Source organism: Rosa chinensis, chromosome 7, assembly GCF_002994745.2.
Source record: "Rosa chinensis cultivar Old Blush chromosome 7, RchiOBHm-V2, whole genome shotgun sequence".
In the NCBI taxonomy this organism is placed as follows: domain Eukaryota; kingdom Viridiplantae; phylum Streptophyta; class Magnoliopsida; order Rosales; family Rosaceae; genus Rosa; species Rosa chinensis.
Window position 1 is genome coordinate 36406185 of NC_037094.1, and position 18223 is coordinate 36424407.

Genomic DNA, 18223 nt, shown 5'->3' on the forward strand with positions numbered 1-18223 from the left:
GCTGCGGGATGTGAAACATAACCATAATGTCTTTTCCTACTTCTTAAACTTAAAAGGTGAGTATAAATGATAGAACTGTTTTCATTACTGCAGATCATCTAAAACAAAGGATGATCTTATCATAGTGTAGTGTTCAAAAAATAGGCTATCCAAGGTTTACTTATTTACAGTTGTTGCTGGAATATTTTCCAAAAAGTAGTTGTTCAAGTTGGTCTAGGTGTATATAAACCAAACGTGTTAGCCTATCAAAAAATTGCTTGCTCCAGTAATATCTAAACAAAAAGTGGAGCAAGAATTGCAATGACATGCTGCTTCAGTCAGTTTTCTGCTTGTTGGGTTGTGCATCGTATGTGATGACATTGCTGGTTCAATGTTAGCTTCCCTATCACTGTGAAAAAATAAAACACAGTTACTGTTTTTTTTCAATGCACAATAGGAAGGTAGAAGGGTAAACTGAGGGTTTGATCAAAGAAGCCAAGAGGGGGATATATAATTGGAGAAAAAGAAAAAGAAGTCGGTAAGTTCTAGGAAAGATTAACATTCATGATCATCAATCAAGTTCCTTAGGAATCCATAAGAATCAATAAGTTTTTAAGAACGACCAAGCAAAAGTATGTAGATCGAATTCCTTCATTGTAAAACAGGAGGAAACACACGATAAGAAGAGATTATCAAAAACAAAAAACAAAAGAAATATGAAAAAAGAGCAAATGAGTCAATGTAAAAGATGCGAAATAAAATTGCATCAGCATGAAGATCTTTATCTTACCACAGGGAAAGCACTAATTCAAAGTAAGGACACAGTTTAGAAATCTTAGAATGTATTGCCATACATTCAAACATACATTACCAAATACGTTGTACTTAAATATTATAATCTATCACTTAAAAATGTATTGTAGAAGCTTGTTGTCCTCACAATTAATTGAAGATCAAAGCTGCAGATTGATAGAAAACAACATTCATACACAGAAACCAGAGATTCATATATCTGCTATTGGATTACATAATCAAACTCCTTCCAGGATTTCTTCTCCTTTGTTTCTTTACAAAAAAATTAAGAATTTATGATCCCAATACTTCAATGTCAGAAGCAGAGACTGAAACTAAAAACCCAATAGCAAATGAAGTTTCTAATGCTAATCAATCAAATCCAAGCTAACTAATTTTCATTAGCAGAGCAATACCATCACAATACAGATTCTAGTGCATGTCTCATCAATCAAAAGCACCTAATGCAGCTATATGCAGTCTACGCACCTGTGCCATTAAGAAGAATCAAAATCTAAAGAAATAAATGGAAGGGGTATATACCTGAAGATTAAGTGATTGATATAAAACTGCAAGTTCTTTGATCCTTACTGAAACAACCCTGTGCAAATATATTGCAAATTAATCAAATTGCAAGGGCTAGAAATAAGCAAAAGGCTAAAAATGTTAATCACCAAATGATAAACTGAAATTTGTAATAAAAAATAGTCTATACAGAAGCAAATTTCATGTATCACTCAAATAAGGCATGATAGTGAATTGAAACAATTTAAGTATGCTCACTGACACATGTCTACAATACCGATTTCTAATTTCCAACTCCCTCATTTTCACCGAGTCATATTTCAAACAGTCAATCTATAAACAAAGATAGCACTTATTCGATTTATCCCCTAGCCATAAGCACAGAAAATATAAATACAAATACATACCGATACAAAAGAGAAATATAAGATAACAGGGACTCGCCAGAAAGATACAATCTTCTGGTGCCTAATGAGATTATCCAGTTGAGATTCACCTCCTTAAAAGTTACTAAACAAAATAAAACAAACAAATGAAAATGGAAATCCGAAGCAAAGTTAAGAAGCTTGGCACAGGAAGAAGACAGCTAAACCCAAAAAGAAACTGAAGAGACAAAGCCTACACAATACTTTTGCTGATATGAAGGAGCTAGCAGACCTCATATTCCTTTTTTAATAAGGTTCCTTATAGGTCAGGACATATGCGAAGAATAGCTAGCCAGCCAAGAATAAGAATATTCTAAGTCTCTGTATTAATTAGTTACGCTCAGGCGATATGCGTGGCTATATGCATGTAGTCCTAAGTAAGCATATTAGATCAACATTATTTTGAAAAGACAACAATGGCAAACATTCAAAAGAAAACTTGGGGAAAAAATACCAACTTTAGAAGATACTGACCACATAATTTCCTCAACCCCTAGTAAACCAGATAATGAGATACATGTTTAAAACTCTTGAGTAGAAAATCTACCATTGCTTGAAAGAACAAATATTACTTGGGATGAGAAGAAAGTGCATCTGGTGATTGCTTCTTCATTCCAACAAACAAACTCTGTCACAACAGTAACAAATATGGCTGATTTGTCGCAAGGTAAACACAGCAAATAATAAGCAAATAGACAACTACTTCAAAATTCTCACATTCTCATACTTTAAACCAAAAAAATCTCCTTCTCATAATGTAAAACATTGAACTTGCATATGAAGACAGTAATTGAAAGCATGTTTAATTATATACGTACAGTAATTCAAACTTAAAATATTTTGAAGAAACTAATAGCAGTCCCAAGACATTTCAGTTTGTTCATGACCAACAGAATCAGATCCACTTTGGAGTACATATTCTACAGCAGCATGACAAAACCAGTACACATTGGTAAAGCTAAATATGTAGTAAAGCACTTCCTATTCTAAACCCTAAGCAATGCGAAATATGAAATACTAAATTAGAAAAGACAATTCACAACTCACATGCTCTGTTTGAATTCCAAGAACAACAAAAGTACACAAATAAGAAATAAAAACTCAAACAGCTTTGCATAGTCATTGATTACTCTACAGTGCTGCTTCTCTATACAGTCTAAAACATTTTAAAACACTACCTAAATTCCTCTGAGTTGTCAGTACAAAGCACTGAGAGCAGAGTTTATCTGGATTGTTGGACACATGAAGTGACAAAATGAATCTCAAGAAAATGATTTATTGAAAAAAGTTTATGAGTGGCTCACTACTAACTAATATGAACTGAAACAATTTCAGTAGCTATTGCAGAAACCATAACAAAATATCATTAACACTTGTATTAAACCACTGTAATGTGTTTCCAAACATGCCTTCTAACACTATATAAAATCAACAGAACAAACAGAACCATGGAAAATAAAACATAGAAGTTAATCACAACCTCTTCGGTATAACAAACAGAAGTAAAACCCATAACGAATATTGACCTATATATATATATATATATATATATATATATATATATATATTCAAGAGAAATGGGAACAATAATATGCTGACCGAAAGAAATACTTGAACCTTCTATGCGTTCTAAGGATCAAGTAATAATTGCACATGCATCTATTAAAGAGCCAACTCTCTTATCTGTAGCAACCACACATAATCCAGGACCTCCAATTAGTCAATAAGATTGACTATACTCACATAAATAAAAAAACAATGAAAGTTTGACAAAGCATGAAGAGCTGCAACACAAAATGATCCATGATCCCCTCAAAATTTGTTTTAGCATATCAAGTATATCAGCTAATACATCATAAAAAAACCAAAAGGCAAAGATTCATGATAATCAAAAATGAAATACAATGCTGCAAATATTCCAGTTACATTCCAAATCAAACAAAACTACGACAATTCAGACAGAAACTCTAAATCAAAAACAACATTGCCTGCCAAAATTCATTCACCAACCATAGACTAACAAATTGACAGATGATGAAGAAAGCAGGAGTTAATTCATAGATTGGGGATTAAGAGTTGCTACTACCGATGATGAAGCAAGCAAGAGTCGATTGGTTGTAAAATATGTCACCAAGAGATATATGAAATTTAACCCTATTTTTTTTTTCCCAAGTCGTTCAGTGACCTGTGATGAACTTCAGCAATGCCCATCAAATTGAGGTAATGGCTGAAAGCATCTTCGAAATTTCCGATGCTTGCCTTTTCTCCAGCAGCTCCACTGTGTCCTCCATCCCCGCCAGCCTCATACTACAAGCACTCTAAGCACAGAAACGCCCTATTTCAATTTTCCTCATCGGCAACCAAACAAGAAGGTGCAAAAGCGTGAAAGAAGAAGAAGAAGAGGGAACATATTCTCTTATGCAGAAGACTCATTACTGTAAAGCTAAGATGACAAGACGAACACCATCTGAACCAACACAATGTCTTCATTGGTAAAATATGGTCAGAATTTCACCGACAGGGAACTTGACTGAAACAACTCAAGTAGCCATTCTGCTAGCTAAAAGCTGGGCCAAGACGATTCCCTCTCCCCATGGATCAGTAGATGTGGAACGGACAGCCAGCTACTTGAGCAACATGACCAGCGGCCATACTAATCACCCAACAAACTTGCACACAAGAAACTGCCTAAACTGTTGAAGACATTGCTTGAGGCCAAGAAGTGCTTGCTCGAGATGATGGACAGGGGGATGAGGCCTAATGCTGCTACCTACACTGCTGCGATAGAGAGCTTCGCAGAGCAAGAGGACGAGGCATCTGAGGAGGAGTGCAAAGAGTTGGTGGAAGTGATGGTGGGTAAGGGGTTTGTCCCAAACACAGAGGCTATGAGGGAGGTTCTAAAGGGAATGCCAACACCATTACTCGAAAGGGTCATGACCATTGTCCTTTCCAAGTCCACGGGCTGATGTTTTGCCTTTTGAATTTTATGCAAGCTGCTTTAGGATTAGAATGTTTCAGAGATGGAGTTGGAAATCATGTAGGATTCTGCGTGAACAGGGGCCGGGATTTGGTGCTATTCTCTATTGTTGTCAGTGCTGACATTGAAGTAGAAAATCATGTAGGAATGGGCTCCAATGTGGGATTTTGTGGGATTGTGAATGTTGACATCAAAGTAAGAGACAAATAGAGAATAAACTCCATCTCCATGATTTCCAACTCCATCTCTGAAACATCCTAATCCTAAAGCAGCTTGCATAAAATTCATAAAGCAAAGCATCAGCCCTTCAACTTGGAAAGGACAACGGTCCTGACCCTTTTGACTAATGGAGTTGGCCTTCCCTTTAGAACCTCCCTCATAGCCTTTGAGTTTGGAACAAACCCCTTACCCACCATCACTTCCACAAACTCTTTGCACTCCTCCTCAGATGCCTCGTCCTCTTGCTTTGCAAAGCTCTCTATCACAGCAGTGTAGGTAGCAGCATTAGGCCTCATCCCCTTGTCCATCATCTCAAGCAAGCACTTCTTGGCCTCATCCCCTTGTCCAGCATCAGAAGACGAGTCTGTTGCAAGTGCCATGATGAGTATGGTGTAAGTGCAGGAAGTGGGGGCGACACCGGTGGCTATCATTTGCTGGTAGACCTTGTGGGCAGCCTTGGTCTTTCCGGCATTGGCATAGGCCAGAATGACAATGGTGAAGATGGCCGCGTCAGGCAGTACAGCCAACTGAGAGCGAGGCTTGAAGAGCTCTTTGGCTTCCTCAGGGATGCCGAAATTTACCAATATACCGAAGAATTGAAAGGCAAATTTGTTAAGGGAGTCATAGTCCCCAATGGAGTCAAACATTTTTTTCAAGACCTTGTCCTCACAGTCTTTGGTTGCATCCTTGAAAACCTTCATGACATCGGCGGAAGAATTGGGGAAACTAGTGTCCTCCATCGATTTGATTTCAAACTAGCCGAAATTAAATTTGAAACAACAAAAGTCAGAGCTTTAGACCCAAATTAGTCGGAAGTGAAAGTTAGAAATCACATAATATGCCACCGCCGAAGTGTAAAAATCGGAACTTTACTAAAATGCGAGTGCAGAAAAGGAAAGGAAAATGAAGTTAGGTTTTCGCTTCCAAAACAAATTAACATAACTAGCAGCTCCACACTGTATGAGAGATTTAGATCTAGGGTTTCCAAAGAGAAGATAACGGACGGAAGCACACTCACCTTTCTCTGATGAACTGCAACGGTAGCCTCTCTCTAGGATTGAAATTTTGCGTTTTGCTGAGGAAGAGGAGAGAAGAGTGTATCAACCAAAAAACAGAGCTGGGAGTTCAAATTTCTAGGTGACCAAAAATATGGGAGATTATAATGCCTCTACCCGAGAGATAACTAAGAAGAGTGGTTCAGTATGTGTAATAATAAAGACTTTTTTTTCCCTTTTTTTTTTTTTTTTTGATCGGAGCGATATGAAGAAGTGTTTCAATATGGGTAATTATGCTACAAAGATGTTCTCCTGGTCAGCTGCTGACCAGGGATTATTTGCTCCGCTGATCAGGAATTATTTGCTCAACTACCGTCTGATTGAAATCGGACGGTTGACATGTATTTAGATTTTTTAGAGATGATACATGTCAACCGTCCGATTGAAATCCGACGGTAGTTGAGCAAATAATCCATGGTCAACAACTGACCAAGGGAACGGGACCGATTATACTATATATAAAGCGTTGGTTTACTGTTACACTGTTCATAAGAGTTTTGAAAAGTCGATTTTGTCATCACCACTCGGATAGAATATCAAGCTGGTCGAAAAGCCGTTTTTGTCCTTGCTATTGTCGGCTAATATGTGAAGCTGTTCTCCTCAGTTCTGGTACCTGTGTGAATCAACGAGAAGAAGAAGAAGAAGAAGAAGAGGAATCTGGGTAATTGGGTATTGATCTGAAGTACCTGGCTTTTTTGGGTTTTAATTCTTGTTTTTCTTCTGGGTTTTGTGGTTTGATGCTTGGTTGCATGGTTTTTGTGGTTTTGCATTTTCGAATTGCTTTCCTTTCAAATCTTTTGGAATTGCTATGGATTTTTGTAATCGGATTTTACTTTCAGATTGCCTGACAGGACCCGCCCCGGATTCCACCCTGGAACCCGAGGTGGCCCTGCGGGGCCCACCTTAGTGATAACTCTACCGAGAACTGGTCGAGTCACCCCTAAAGTGGACTACCCAAAACAGTAACCCACAAAAGATCAGAGCCAAACAAAGAAGTGCGGAAGCTATTCGTCAACTATGCCTCGAACCACGTACGCCCGACCTCAACTAATAACGCCTGCAAACTGGGCATTTGAAAACGAAGGGCCCAGGGGAAAGTACATAAAAACGTTAGCGTGAGTGGACAAAAATAAACAAATATAAACCAAATGGATTTTATACTTTCCCACATTTATTTCTTTTAGAAATTCCCGATGCATGCAATGATTAACGAAAACAAAACAAGAGAAATTCCACTCATAAAAACCGACTAGCCCCGCTAGTCCCATATGATTTAAAAGAAAAAGTTGGAACTCCGATACTCAAGGAAAACAAGACCAGCCCCGCTGGTTAAATGAAAATCGAGCTAGCCCCGCTAGCTAAGAACAACAATCAAAGAACATAGGGGAAATGGGTTCACCATACGGGAATGGAGCCCCTCAGGCTCTACCTACCCTCGACTGCCATTCGCACATAGATTGTGCGAGGAGGAGAACTAATAACCTCAACTACCATTCGCACATAGATTGTGCGAGGAGGAGAATATAACCTCGACTACCACCCACGTGAGGAGGAGAAAGCTACCTCACTGCCACCCACAAACACAAAGTAAGTGAGGAGGAGACCTAAACACATGACCCGCGTATGGTGAAAAAGAAGATAGTCGAAAGCCAAGCAAAACTGTATAATTTCCCCACTTATTTCACAAAGTAAAAATCCAAATGTATAAAGACGTGACCCCGCACGCCAAGCTCAACTCAGGTTCAAATATAAGTAAGGTATAAATAAGTATAAAATTATACTTCCTCGAAACTCATTAATAATCTCAAATCGTCGAGTAGAAATAAATAAATAGTATAAATTGATCCGCATGAGTCAAAGTCCTCAAATCGAGCATAACGAAATTTAATTCAAATGTTCAAACCAATAAATCAATCATAAACCAAACAAAATAAAATGCTCGATAAATAAGTTGATAAATCAATATCTTAAAACATGCGGAATTTAATTTGCATGCATCAATTAAAATCAAAGGTCCACTCACAGTACTATTGGGTGACCACACAAACGAGTTCCTTTATCTAGCCGTAGCTCGCAACATTGCCCTGTACACAATTAAATTTCCGTAAACGGCAATTCGATAAAATAATTACGAACCTAAACGAAACCTGAAAATCTCTATCTCCAATACTTCTCAAATTCACCCCAAATCTCTTCCACAATTCCAATTCCTCAATTTACATATTCCAATAATGAAAACGAGGGAAATCCGACGGCCGGATGTCCCATGATTCCACCACAAAACTCCAAACTTCGAAAATTCACAAACAATTCCAAACTCCTCCAAAATTCACCAAACTTCACATATATGCCCTATGATAATTATAGAATTTAACTAGCCAGAAAATGAAATTAAAAAGCTTCCCTAGCCGCCGCTACCGCCGCCCACAGTGGCGGCACCGCCGCCACCGCCACCAGCTCCGATGGCCACCAAACTTTGGCAGCAGCACCTACTCAACACACTGATTCAACTTCTCAACTACAACATTCCCAAATAACAACTAGAAACAGTCGAAATCAATCCAAGAACACAAACCCAGAAAATTTCAAGAACCCTAATTCGATCCGGCCTCTACACTTCAAATCGCGTTACAAGACCATAGGGGAAATGATCAGTGGTAAAAACCAAACCTTCGACGAAGAAATGGGGACCGGAGGTGGCCGGAATCGCCGGGAATCGGCAAAAGTCCCAAACTGCAGCCGGAGTGGTTTAGGCTTCGATCCGTGGTTTTCCGGCCAAATCGTGGAAAACCAAGGCTGCTGGGGTGCTCGGAGGGAGGAAGCGCTCCTCTGGTGACCGGTGGCACGCCGGTTGGTGGCCGGAATCGCCGGAAATCGGAGGGAGGAAGGAAAGGGTCGAACCGGAGAAGAGAGAGCTCGGGGGGGGAGGAGAGAGAAAGGGGAAGGGTGGGTTTCCGGAAATGGAAACCTACCCTAGGTAACTTTCTATTTTAATCAAAAATTACCATGAACAGTAACTTCACATTTTTGGCCATAACTCTCGCATACTAAGTCCGATTTTTACGCACCACATAAGCACGCGCTCGGTTTAACGTCCTCTACAACTTCCATGAAGAACCTTTCCTCAAATTTTGACCCGAACAAAAGGTCAACTTTTAGGGCCACAAAAAGTACTAAACCGAAAGTAAAAGTGAAAGTAAAGGCTGTTTACCGTCCAAATGACTAGTAAACCGGTAAATTCAGGTTCGGGACGTTACATTGCCCGTCGTAGAGAGACATAAAAGTGCGCCGATCAAGTCTTCCACAAGCGGAAGGAGTTTATGGGTCTTTTACTTTTCCCACTTCTACCAGAAGGCAGTACAGTTATTTCTTTCTTCTTCGATGATGATTGGTTTAAATTTTGGGTGTGACATCATTGAGGTAAATCAGCCATTGTATTGGTAGAGAAGTAAATTTTAAAAGTTGACAAACTAAAATTAAAATGCCAGAGTCACCAAACCAAACAATACAAAATAAATAATTGAGAAACATGCAATCAAGTTGAAGAAATTAGAAACCAAAGCAAAAATGCAATAAAAATTAAGAAGTTCTTTATTCAATCGCAACCCAAATAAAAAAATAAAATAAAAAAGACTTATCGCACGGAGGCGTTCTGAGGCGCAGCCAGATAGGAACGAAGTAGAAAGGCGGCAAGTGCTCTAGGATTTAAGTTCTCTCATTTTTTCATCATAGTTTCTTTTTAGTGCATTTTATTTTTACCTAGTTTACTCTTAAAGCTAGTTTACTCTAGGGGTGGGCGTTTGCAACCGAGAGTCTGAGAAACCGGCTTGATCTTGACCGAAACCGACCATTCGGGTCGGTTTTCAAAGCTGACTTCCTCGGGTCGGGCCAAACCGAACCGATTAAAGTGTCATTCGGTTCTGTCTCAGTTTCAGTGTTTGCAGAACCGATCCAGACCAATATTTGGTACATGTTTGCATTTCTGCATTTCTGCTTGTTTAGTTTCGACAGGTTTATGTTTAGTTTCTGCATTTCTGCATTTGTAGTTTGCAGTTTTGCTTAGCTTCTGCATTTCTGCATTTATACTTTAAAGTTTTAATTTCAATTCTACATTTCTGCATTTTTATGTTTACAGTTTTGTTTAGTTTCTGCATTTCCGCATTTGTACTTTACTGTTTTACTGCTTTAGTTTTCAATTTGCAGTCTTTGAATCTGCAATTCTGCAGTTTGTTTTAGCTTTTTCGGACCGAACCGATCCGAACCCAGCCCTAGTTTACTCTTAAAGACGGATAGAGACAAATTTTTACTTTAGCCTAATTTTTTTTTTTAAAATAATCGCTACTAATAACACTGAAATGTAATCTGCAAATGCAATCATCTCATAAACCAAATGTTATAATTACCAAAGAACTGAAAATTGAAAAGAAAACAACTCTATATTTCAAAATAGATTATGGAAACCGTAGCTTTCTTGATACGAGATGGTTGTGAAAAGCCCGACATCCTTATCTTGGCCTCCACACGATGGTTTTGTCGCCATAAGCTCAATCCTTGGTCGTAAAGTTTTCAGTGCAGATTCATAGAAAGTAAACCAAGATGTGGTGATCCAATAAAGCTGCTGTAATACCCCCAAAAATTCAAATTATTTTCCGTTGACTTTTAGTAATGATTTCGTAGTCATGAGCACGAGTACGAAGCTCGGAGAGGTGGTGGAATTAGTTCGAACGATTTTATTTCAAAAACGAACGTTATTTAGGGGGGGTCTCAAAAATTGACTTTTTATACATACTGAATTTGGGGAAACTTCCTTCATGAAAATCGTAGAGCTCGTCGATACAAACTCGTGCATATGTACAACACAAAAATCGGAGTTAGTATGAATTAGATATGAATTTTTGAAGATATTTCCATTTTGGTATAAATACATTTCCATTTCCGGAAATTGCAAAGAAGGACAGAAATTTCTGAAAACCAAAACCGAAACCCTCGGGTTCTCTCTCTTCCTCCCCGAGCCCCCGTGTAGCCACCACCTTCGCTGGTCGATTTCTCCACTGTCCGGCCACCTTTTGCTTCGATTCCAACAAGGTTTCTGCTCCCCTTGCTGCCCTGCCCTCTACACGTCTGTGGAAGCAATCGAGCACAGGGCGATCTATAGCTCGAGTTACAACGCCGAGAAGAGGCCGAGACGAAGCCGAAATCGCCTCCAGTCGTCGGCCTTCGTTCTCCTAGCTCCGGCCACCCCAAGGGAAATTTCTGCCCATTTTTGTGTTCTACATGTCGATATGATCATTTCAACATACAACACTTAATTTTTGGAGATCGTATGATTAAGTAATGAATTTTACGATTTCAATCGATTTCAATCGATTTCGATCGTTCGATTTGTGATCTGTGAAGATCGGACCATCCGATAGACTTGTAGTTTTGATATATTGATCGTATGACTATTCCGATGACTTTGTGTGGTCACAGATGAAGATCCGACCGTTGGATCTTCGTATATTTGTTAAATTGCGATTCGAAAGGCGATTCATGAGAATCCGACCGTCGAATTGTCGTATAATTTAGAATCTGATTCTTGGATCGTCATTTAAGTATGTTTATGAGCTGTTGGCTAAGTTAAGATCATATTGGATTAGGTCATCGACGGATTGATTTGGCGGACGATTTGTGAAATCATTGTTTGAGCTATTAAGAAGACGCAGCGGGAATTTAGAGGGAGTAAATCTCACATGGTTCATTTACGAACCGAATCTTGTGTTTTATATTTATTTGATAAATTGTGAAAATTATTTTATGGAAATAATTTATTTATTTTTAAATAAAATGGACTTGATCCCTACGGTCCATGAGTAAGTAAAAACATGATTTTAATTATAAAAATGAATTTATCGGTTTTGATGCATGTGAATTATAGTTGGTATATTAGTTATTCCTGCGTGGATGATTACGTATATATATATATATATATATATATTTACGTGGAATATATATTGGATGGTGTGGCATTGGATGAAATAATAATGGTGATTGTATTGGATTATTATTTCGAGAACATATTTTATACGGAAATACAATACATCTATAATTGTTGTGAGAAAGCGTATTAGAGTATGTGCATAACATTTGAGTCATGTGGGATTTTTACATGTCTCGATCTACGGATCTTGATATATTATTTATGTGCTATATATATATATATATATATATATATATATATATATTTTAATTAAGCCCACAGGGCGAAATAGTATATTCATCACAAGCCAGAATAGGCCGTTACATACCCTTCCGCTGTCATTTAAGGACATAGGCATACAATAAGGTAGTGGTAGTACCTACAATAGTACATAGAAATAGACCTACTCATTATACATTTCAGATCGTAGAGATAGCGGAGATCCTCCATTGGTACCACGCTGGAGGCGCTAGAGATCGAGATTCCTAATACAAGGAAATTATTGAATTTAGATAAAATTAAGAACATAGAGTTGGGCTAAGAGCCTAAAGCCCTAGCCCAAATTGAACTCTACTGGAATAGGGTAAGACCCCAGCCAGAAACTCAAAGCCCAAATAGAGGACAGTCACCAAAAGAAGGTCCACCAAGGCCCATCAGACCGGTTCGGTCCAAGTCTACCTGCCCAGCCTCCCTGTCGTACGAACCATCCACAGTAATCCTCTCTCCGTCTGCCACACGCCTCCGCAACCCACCCCCCACGATCCGCACCCCACGATCGCACCATCAGCGACTCAAATCGCACCGCACTAGCCATGCCACCACAATCGCTGCCACTACCCACACGGCCTCGATCCGCTCCGCCGCAATCTGACCACTGCGACCCAAACTCCACCTGCCAAGCAACTGCAAACCGTGCCAAGACGAAGAAAAAACCAACCCGGATCCAGAACCATGCGCTACCCACCTCGAGCCAACCTCGTGGTACTGCCATCCAGGTTCGATGCCGGAGCAGTTAGCACGACCACCACCGTCCATCCTCCCAGCCAAAACAATCCGACAAGCCCAAGTAACAACCCATTCGATGGCCCCCACGAGCAATAGCAATCCAACACCCGTCCGGCAGCTGACCTCACGACGACGACGAGGCCTAGAGGCCCGCCTGCGCATCCGAGAGCTGCCGGACGAGGGCGATTTTGTAGAGCGGTGGTCTTTAGGGTTTTTGTGGAAAGAGAACAAACTCTCCTTTAAATGATATTTATGCTATATATATATATATATATGTGTGTGTGTGTGTGTGTGTGTTGGTGGAATTGCATGTGTAGTTTACTATTGTTGTGCAATATGATGTTGAGGAAAATAAATGAGTTTGGAAAGAGTTATTCAAAAAAATGATTTATTATTGTTTTAAGGCCGTTGGAGATGAGCAAACAATATTATGTGAAAACCTGTGTGGTGATTTATGTGAAGACCTGTGTGGTGATTTGTGTAAAGACCTGTGTGGTGATTTGTATAAAAACCCGTGTGGTGATATATGGAAGACCTGTGTGGTGACTCGTGGTGATTTGTGTAAAGACCGGTGTGGTGATTTGTATGATGTCATGTGGGTGATCTGCGTGATGATTTTGTATAAATGATGCGGGTTGTTGTGAGTGGTTGATGTTGTGGCAATTACATTATTAATGGATGATTCTGTATTATTTCTATTCTATTTCTATTATTGAATTGTTTGTTTCTTTTATAACCACCTGAACTAAACTCTATGCAGGGATTACTGCTTTTCTAAATTGATTAATTTTAATGTAATTCCCTGAACTACACTCTATGCAGGGATTATAATGATTTTATTGATTGTTTTTAATGTGATCTCCTTAACTAAGTTTCTATGCAGGGATACTGTTTTTTCTTAATTCCTATTTTGAATACAGTTGTGATTTGAGATTTGTAGTGAGTGTGAAATGAGATGTCATAATTTTGGCAAATGCCTTATGTTAAGAGGCAATGAGTGAGATTTTTTAGCTGTGTCGTTCAGACAAATGGAGGATGATCTGATAGATTGTGGGGACGTAAGATGTTTAAAATATTGTTGTGGTTAATTGTTTAATTGAAGTCATGGGAAATTTGATACAATGAATCGAGAGACAGAGCATGTGGGTTTTAGTTCAAGTTCATTCAGGGATTATAATGATTTTATTGATTGTTTTTAATGTGATCTCCTTAACTAAGTTTCTATGCAGGGATCACTGTTTTTACTTAATTCCTATTTTGAATACAGTTGTGATTTGAGATTTGTAGTGAGTGTGAAATGAGATGTCATAATTTTGGCAAATGCCTTATGTTAAGAGGCAATGAGTGAGATTTTTTAGCTGTGTCGTTCAGACAAATGGAGGATGATCTGATAGATTGTGGGGACGTAAGATGTTTAAAATATTGTTGTGGTTAATTGTTTAATTGAAGTCATGGGAAATTTGATACAATGAATCGAGAGACAGAGCATGTGGGTTTTAGTTCAAGTTCATTTGTGGAGCACGATATTGATTGATATAGACTTGATGTTTTTGTTGTAATAATTTCAGATTGTTTTTGTTAGACTAAAATGGTTTAAGCATGTGTTACATGCTTATTTAGGTTTACTCATACGAGCTTGCAAAAACTTACCGGGTTTGTTATTTCAACCCGAAGCACCATTCTATGGTGTAGGGGTTATTATCACACCTTGAATTTTGAATAACAAATTCAAATCTGAAACGTGAAACTCAACTAATCTGTTCAAATGCTCATAATTTTTTTTAATTTAAACCAAGCATTAAACAATACGTATTACAATTCTTAGAGTTTACAAATAAACCGAATATCAATTCAATATGTAAATACACTCACTACACAGCGGAAGACTACAATTATAAGCACCCTTCTACTTCCACGTTACAGAAAGTCCACCTCGGCTTCGATGATGATTAATCAATATTCTAATCTGCACAATAACCCTTAAACCGTGGAATAGTGTACCGGGTTATAACAACAACCCGGTAAGCTTTTGCAAGCTCGTATGAGTAAATCCAAAATAACCATGTAACACATACTTTAACTATTTTAGTCTAGCAAAATCAATATGAAATTGTTACAACAAAAACGTCAAGTCTATATCAATCAATTTTATGCTTAACTAAATTAACTTGAACTAAAAAACCCACATGCTCTGTCTCTCGATTCATTGTATCACATTTCCCACTACTTCGATTATAAAATTAACCCCAACAATACAATCTATCAGATCATCCTCCATTTGTCTCAATGACACAACTACGAATTTCACTCATTACCTTACAACATAAGAAATTTGCCAAAAATTATGACATCACATCTCAATTCACACTCACTATAGATCTCAAATCACAACTGTACTCAAAATAAGAATTAAATAAAATCAGTGATCCCTGCATAGAAAATTAGTTCAGGAGATCACGTGAAAACAATCAATAAAATCATAGTAATCCCTACATGGAGTTTAGTTCAAGGAATTACATTAAACCAAACAATTCAAAAAAATAGTAATCCCTGCATATAATTTAGTTCAGGTGATTACCAAATAAAACAGACAATTCAAAATAGAAATAATTATAAAACAATGCAGAAAAATCTATTAATAACACTAATCATCACAACATCACCACACAATAATTCACATCAGTTACACAAAACCATCACACAAATCATCTCACAGTTCATCACACAAATCATTTACACAAAATCATATTATTTTCAGCTCACAATTTAATATAAATCATGATCTTTCCCTCGATCACTACTGTGATCCTCGATCCGTAGACCAAACATTTAAAGGCCACTCAAGACTCAAAATGTTGTACAACCTCACGTACTCTTCTAAACCACATAATTGACTGCAACAAAATACTAATTTGGAGTCTCAATTCCAATCTTTGAAAAAAATCTAGAATCCCCATTCAAAGTATTGTTTCCACATTTTAAACCACAAGCATAAATTGCTACGTAACTCTCAAATACTCAAAGTCGATTATTATAACTATTTCCAAAAAAAAAAACACACATTGTAACACATATAATTCATCCAAAAATCACCAATACATATTCTATTTCCGCATATAATAATTGCTTGAAAATAATGATCCAAAAGAATAACCATTATTTCTTCACTCAATGCCACACCGTCCAGATATATATTTCACGTAAATACACACACACACGTAGTCACCCACAGAGGAATGACCACTAATACCAACTATAGTTTTACAAATCAACTACTCGAAAATCATTTTATATCAAAACAAGTTTTAACTTACCCATGAACCGTTGTCGATCGAGGTCATATATTTTAAAAACAAATAATTTATTTTGATAGATACGATTTTGCATGCTAACAATAAATCTACTAAATTAAAACATAACTAATTTATCAACCGAAACACCGTGAGATTTACTCACCTCTAAATTCTCACTGCATCTTCTTAACAGCTCAAACCATACGATCCCTGATCGTCCGCTAAATCAATCTGTCAATCACCTAAACACATGCGATCTTAACTTAGCTCACAATCTCATAAACATACTTAAACGACGATCCAAGAATCGCATTCTAAATTGTACAACAATCTGAAGGTTGGATTCTTACTAATCGCCTTTCGAATCGTTATTTAACAATCGGGCGGTCCGATCTTCACAGATCACAAATCGAACGATCGAAATCGTAAAAATTCATAACTTAATCATATGATATCCAAAAATTGCGTATAATAAATCGACACGTTCGTATCGATGGGGAGAACACAAAAATGGGGTGGCCGGAAAACACCACCACATTGGCAGTGTCGCCACCCATCCAAAGTCAAAATTTGACAAAACTTGCAGCACGAAAGTTCTTCATCTCAACTCCAATTACAACTTTCATAACTACACCAAAGTCAGATTATAAGCTAATCGATCGAATTTTACCTTAGAACACAAAAGGGCCAATTGAAACCCTAGATCTTCAAAGCTGCGATTCGTCCTCCACAAGTGAAATCGTAGCAAGCTACCTTGATAGAATCCTTCCCTAGCCTTTAGGCAACAAAACCCCTCAAGAAACTCTAGCTATGGTGGCCGGAGGAGGGAGAACCAAGAACCAAGGAGGGCGATTTCGTCCTCGATACGGCCTCTTCTCAGCCTTGTAGCTCCTCCCACTGCTCGTTTCTTGATCCAATTCTTCCATGCATAGACCTCTAGAGGGGATTGAGGCGAGAAAAACCCACTTTGAATCGCGTCCTATGGTGGCCGGACGAGGGAGATCGATGCCGATAAAGGTGGGAGGCCGATCGGGCTCGAGGGGAGAGAGTGCAGCTCAGGTTTCCAATTTTGGAAACCTGTCCTTCTTTGCAATTTTGGCAAAGTTTTGTCTTTTATACCAAAATGGAAAATTTTCCTTAACGCGATAACTTATTCATACGAACTCTGATTTTTTCGTTCCACAAATGCACGAACTCGTATCGATGAGCTATAAAACTTTCATGAAGGAAGTTTTCCCAAATTCTGAATGTATAAAAAGTCAATTTTTTGTAAACCCTAAATTTTCGAAATAAATTTTGTCTGAAATAATTCCACAACATCTCCGGGCTTCGTACTTGTGCTCCCGACCACGAAATCATTTCAGAAAGGTCATAGGAAATTAATTTGAATTTTCGGGGTATTACATTGTGCAGGTTAGAATATTGATTAATCATCATCGAAGTCGAGGTGGACTTTCTGTAATGTGGGCGTAGAAGGGTGCTTATAGTTGTAGTCTTCCGTTGTGTAGTGAGTGTATTTACATATTGAATTGATATTCGATTTATTTGTAAACTCTGAGAATTGTAATACATGTTGTTTAATGCTTGGTTTAAATTGAAAAAAAAATTCCGAGCATATGAACAGGTTAGTTGAGTTTCACGTTTCGGATTTGAAATTGTTATTCGAAATTCGGGGCGTGACAGCTGCAATAAACAAGACAATTAACAATGATGCACCAATAAATTTTGGTAGAACCACAAAGTAGCATAAGCCGCATGCTCTCTACTTTTGAAATGGACTAATACTCATATACATCTTTTAGAAGTTCAAAGATTTACTCAGACACCTAACTATCAAAAATGCAATACTTTTTTTTTTACCTTGCTGATGCAGTGTAGCAGTGGCATTCCACAAGGCTCAAACAAAATGAAATGCAGGAGAGCCAGCAATACAATTTTGCTGCCTATATGTATATATATAGGGGCAGGAGTCAAGTTTGATTCCTTCCTAACAA

General features: G+C 38.0%; 1 protein-coding gene across 5 annotated transcripts; it reads right to left on the reverse strand.

Moving 5' to 3' along the window:
- Nucleotides 1-804: 804 nt before the first annotated feature.
- LOC112175951 (pentatricopeptide repeat-containing protein At5g65560) lies at nt 805-6939 on the reverse strand. 5 transcript variants are annotated; one of them, XR_005803718.1, is made up of 3 exons: nt 5936-6939; nt 3907-5672; nt 805-1372 (listed from the first exon to the last, which is right to left on the reverse strand). XR_005803718.1 is itself a non-coding variant. In XM_024313687.2 (2 exons), exon 2 carries the CDS (start codon nt 5655-5657, stop codon nt 4998-5000), a length of 660 nt encoding a protein of 219 aa, XP_024169455.1. In that variant the 5' UTR covers nt 5658-5672; nt 5936-6939; the 3' UTR covers nt 805-4997. The 5 variants fall into 5 exon arrangements, 1 of the variants encoding a protein (XP_024169455.1); XR_005803717.1 differs by having other exon boundaries at nt 2294-5672; XR_005803716.1 differs by having other exon boundaries at nt 2269-5672.
- Nucleotides 6940-18223: the final 11284 nt, after the last annotated feature.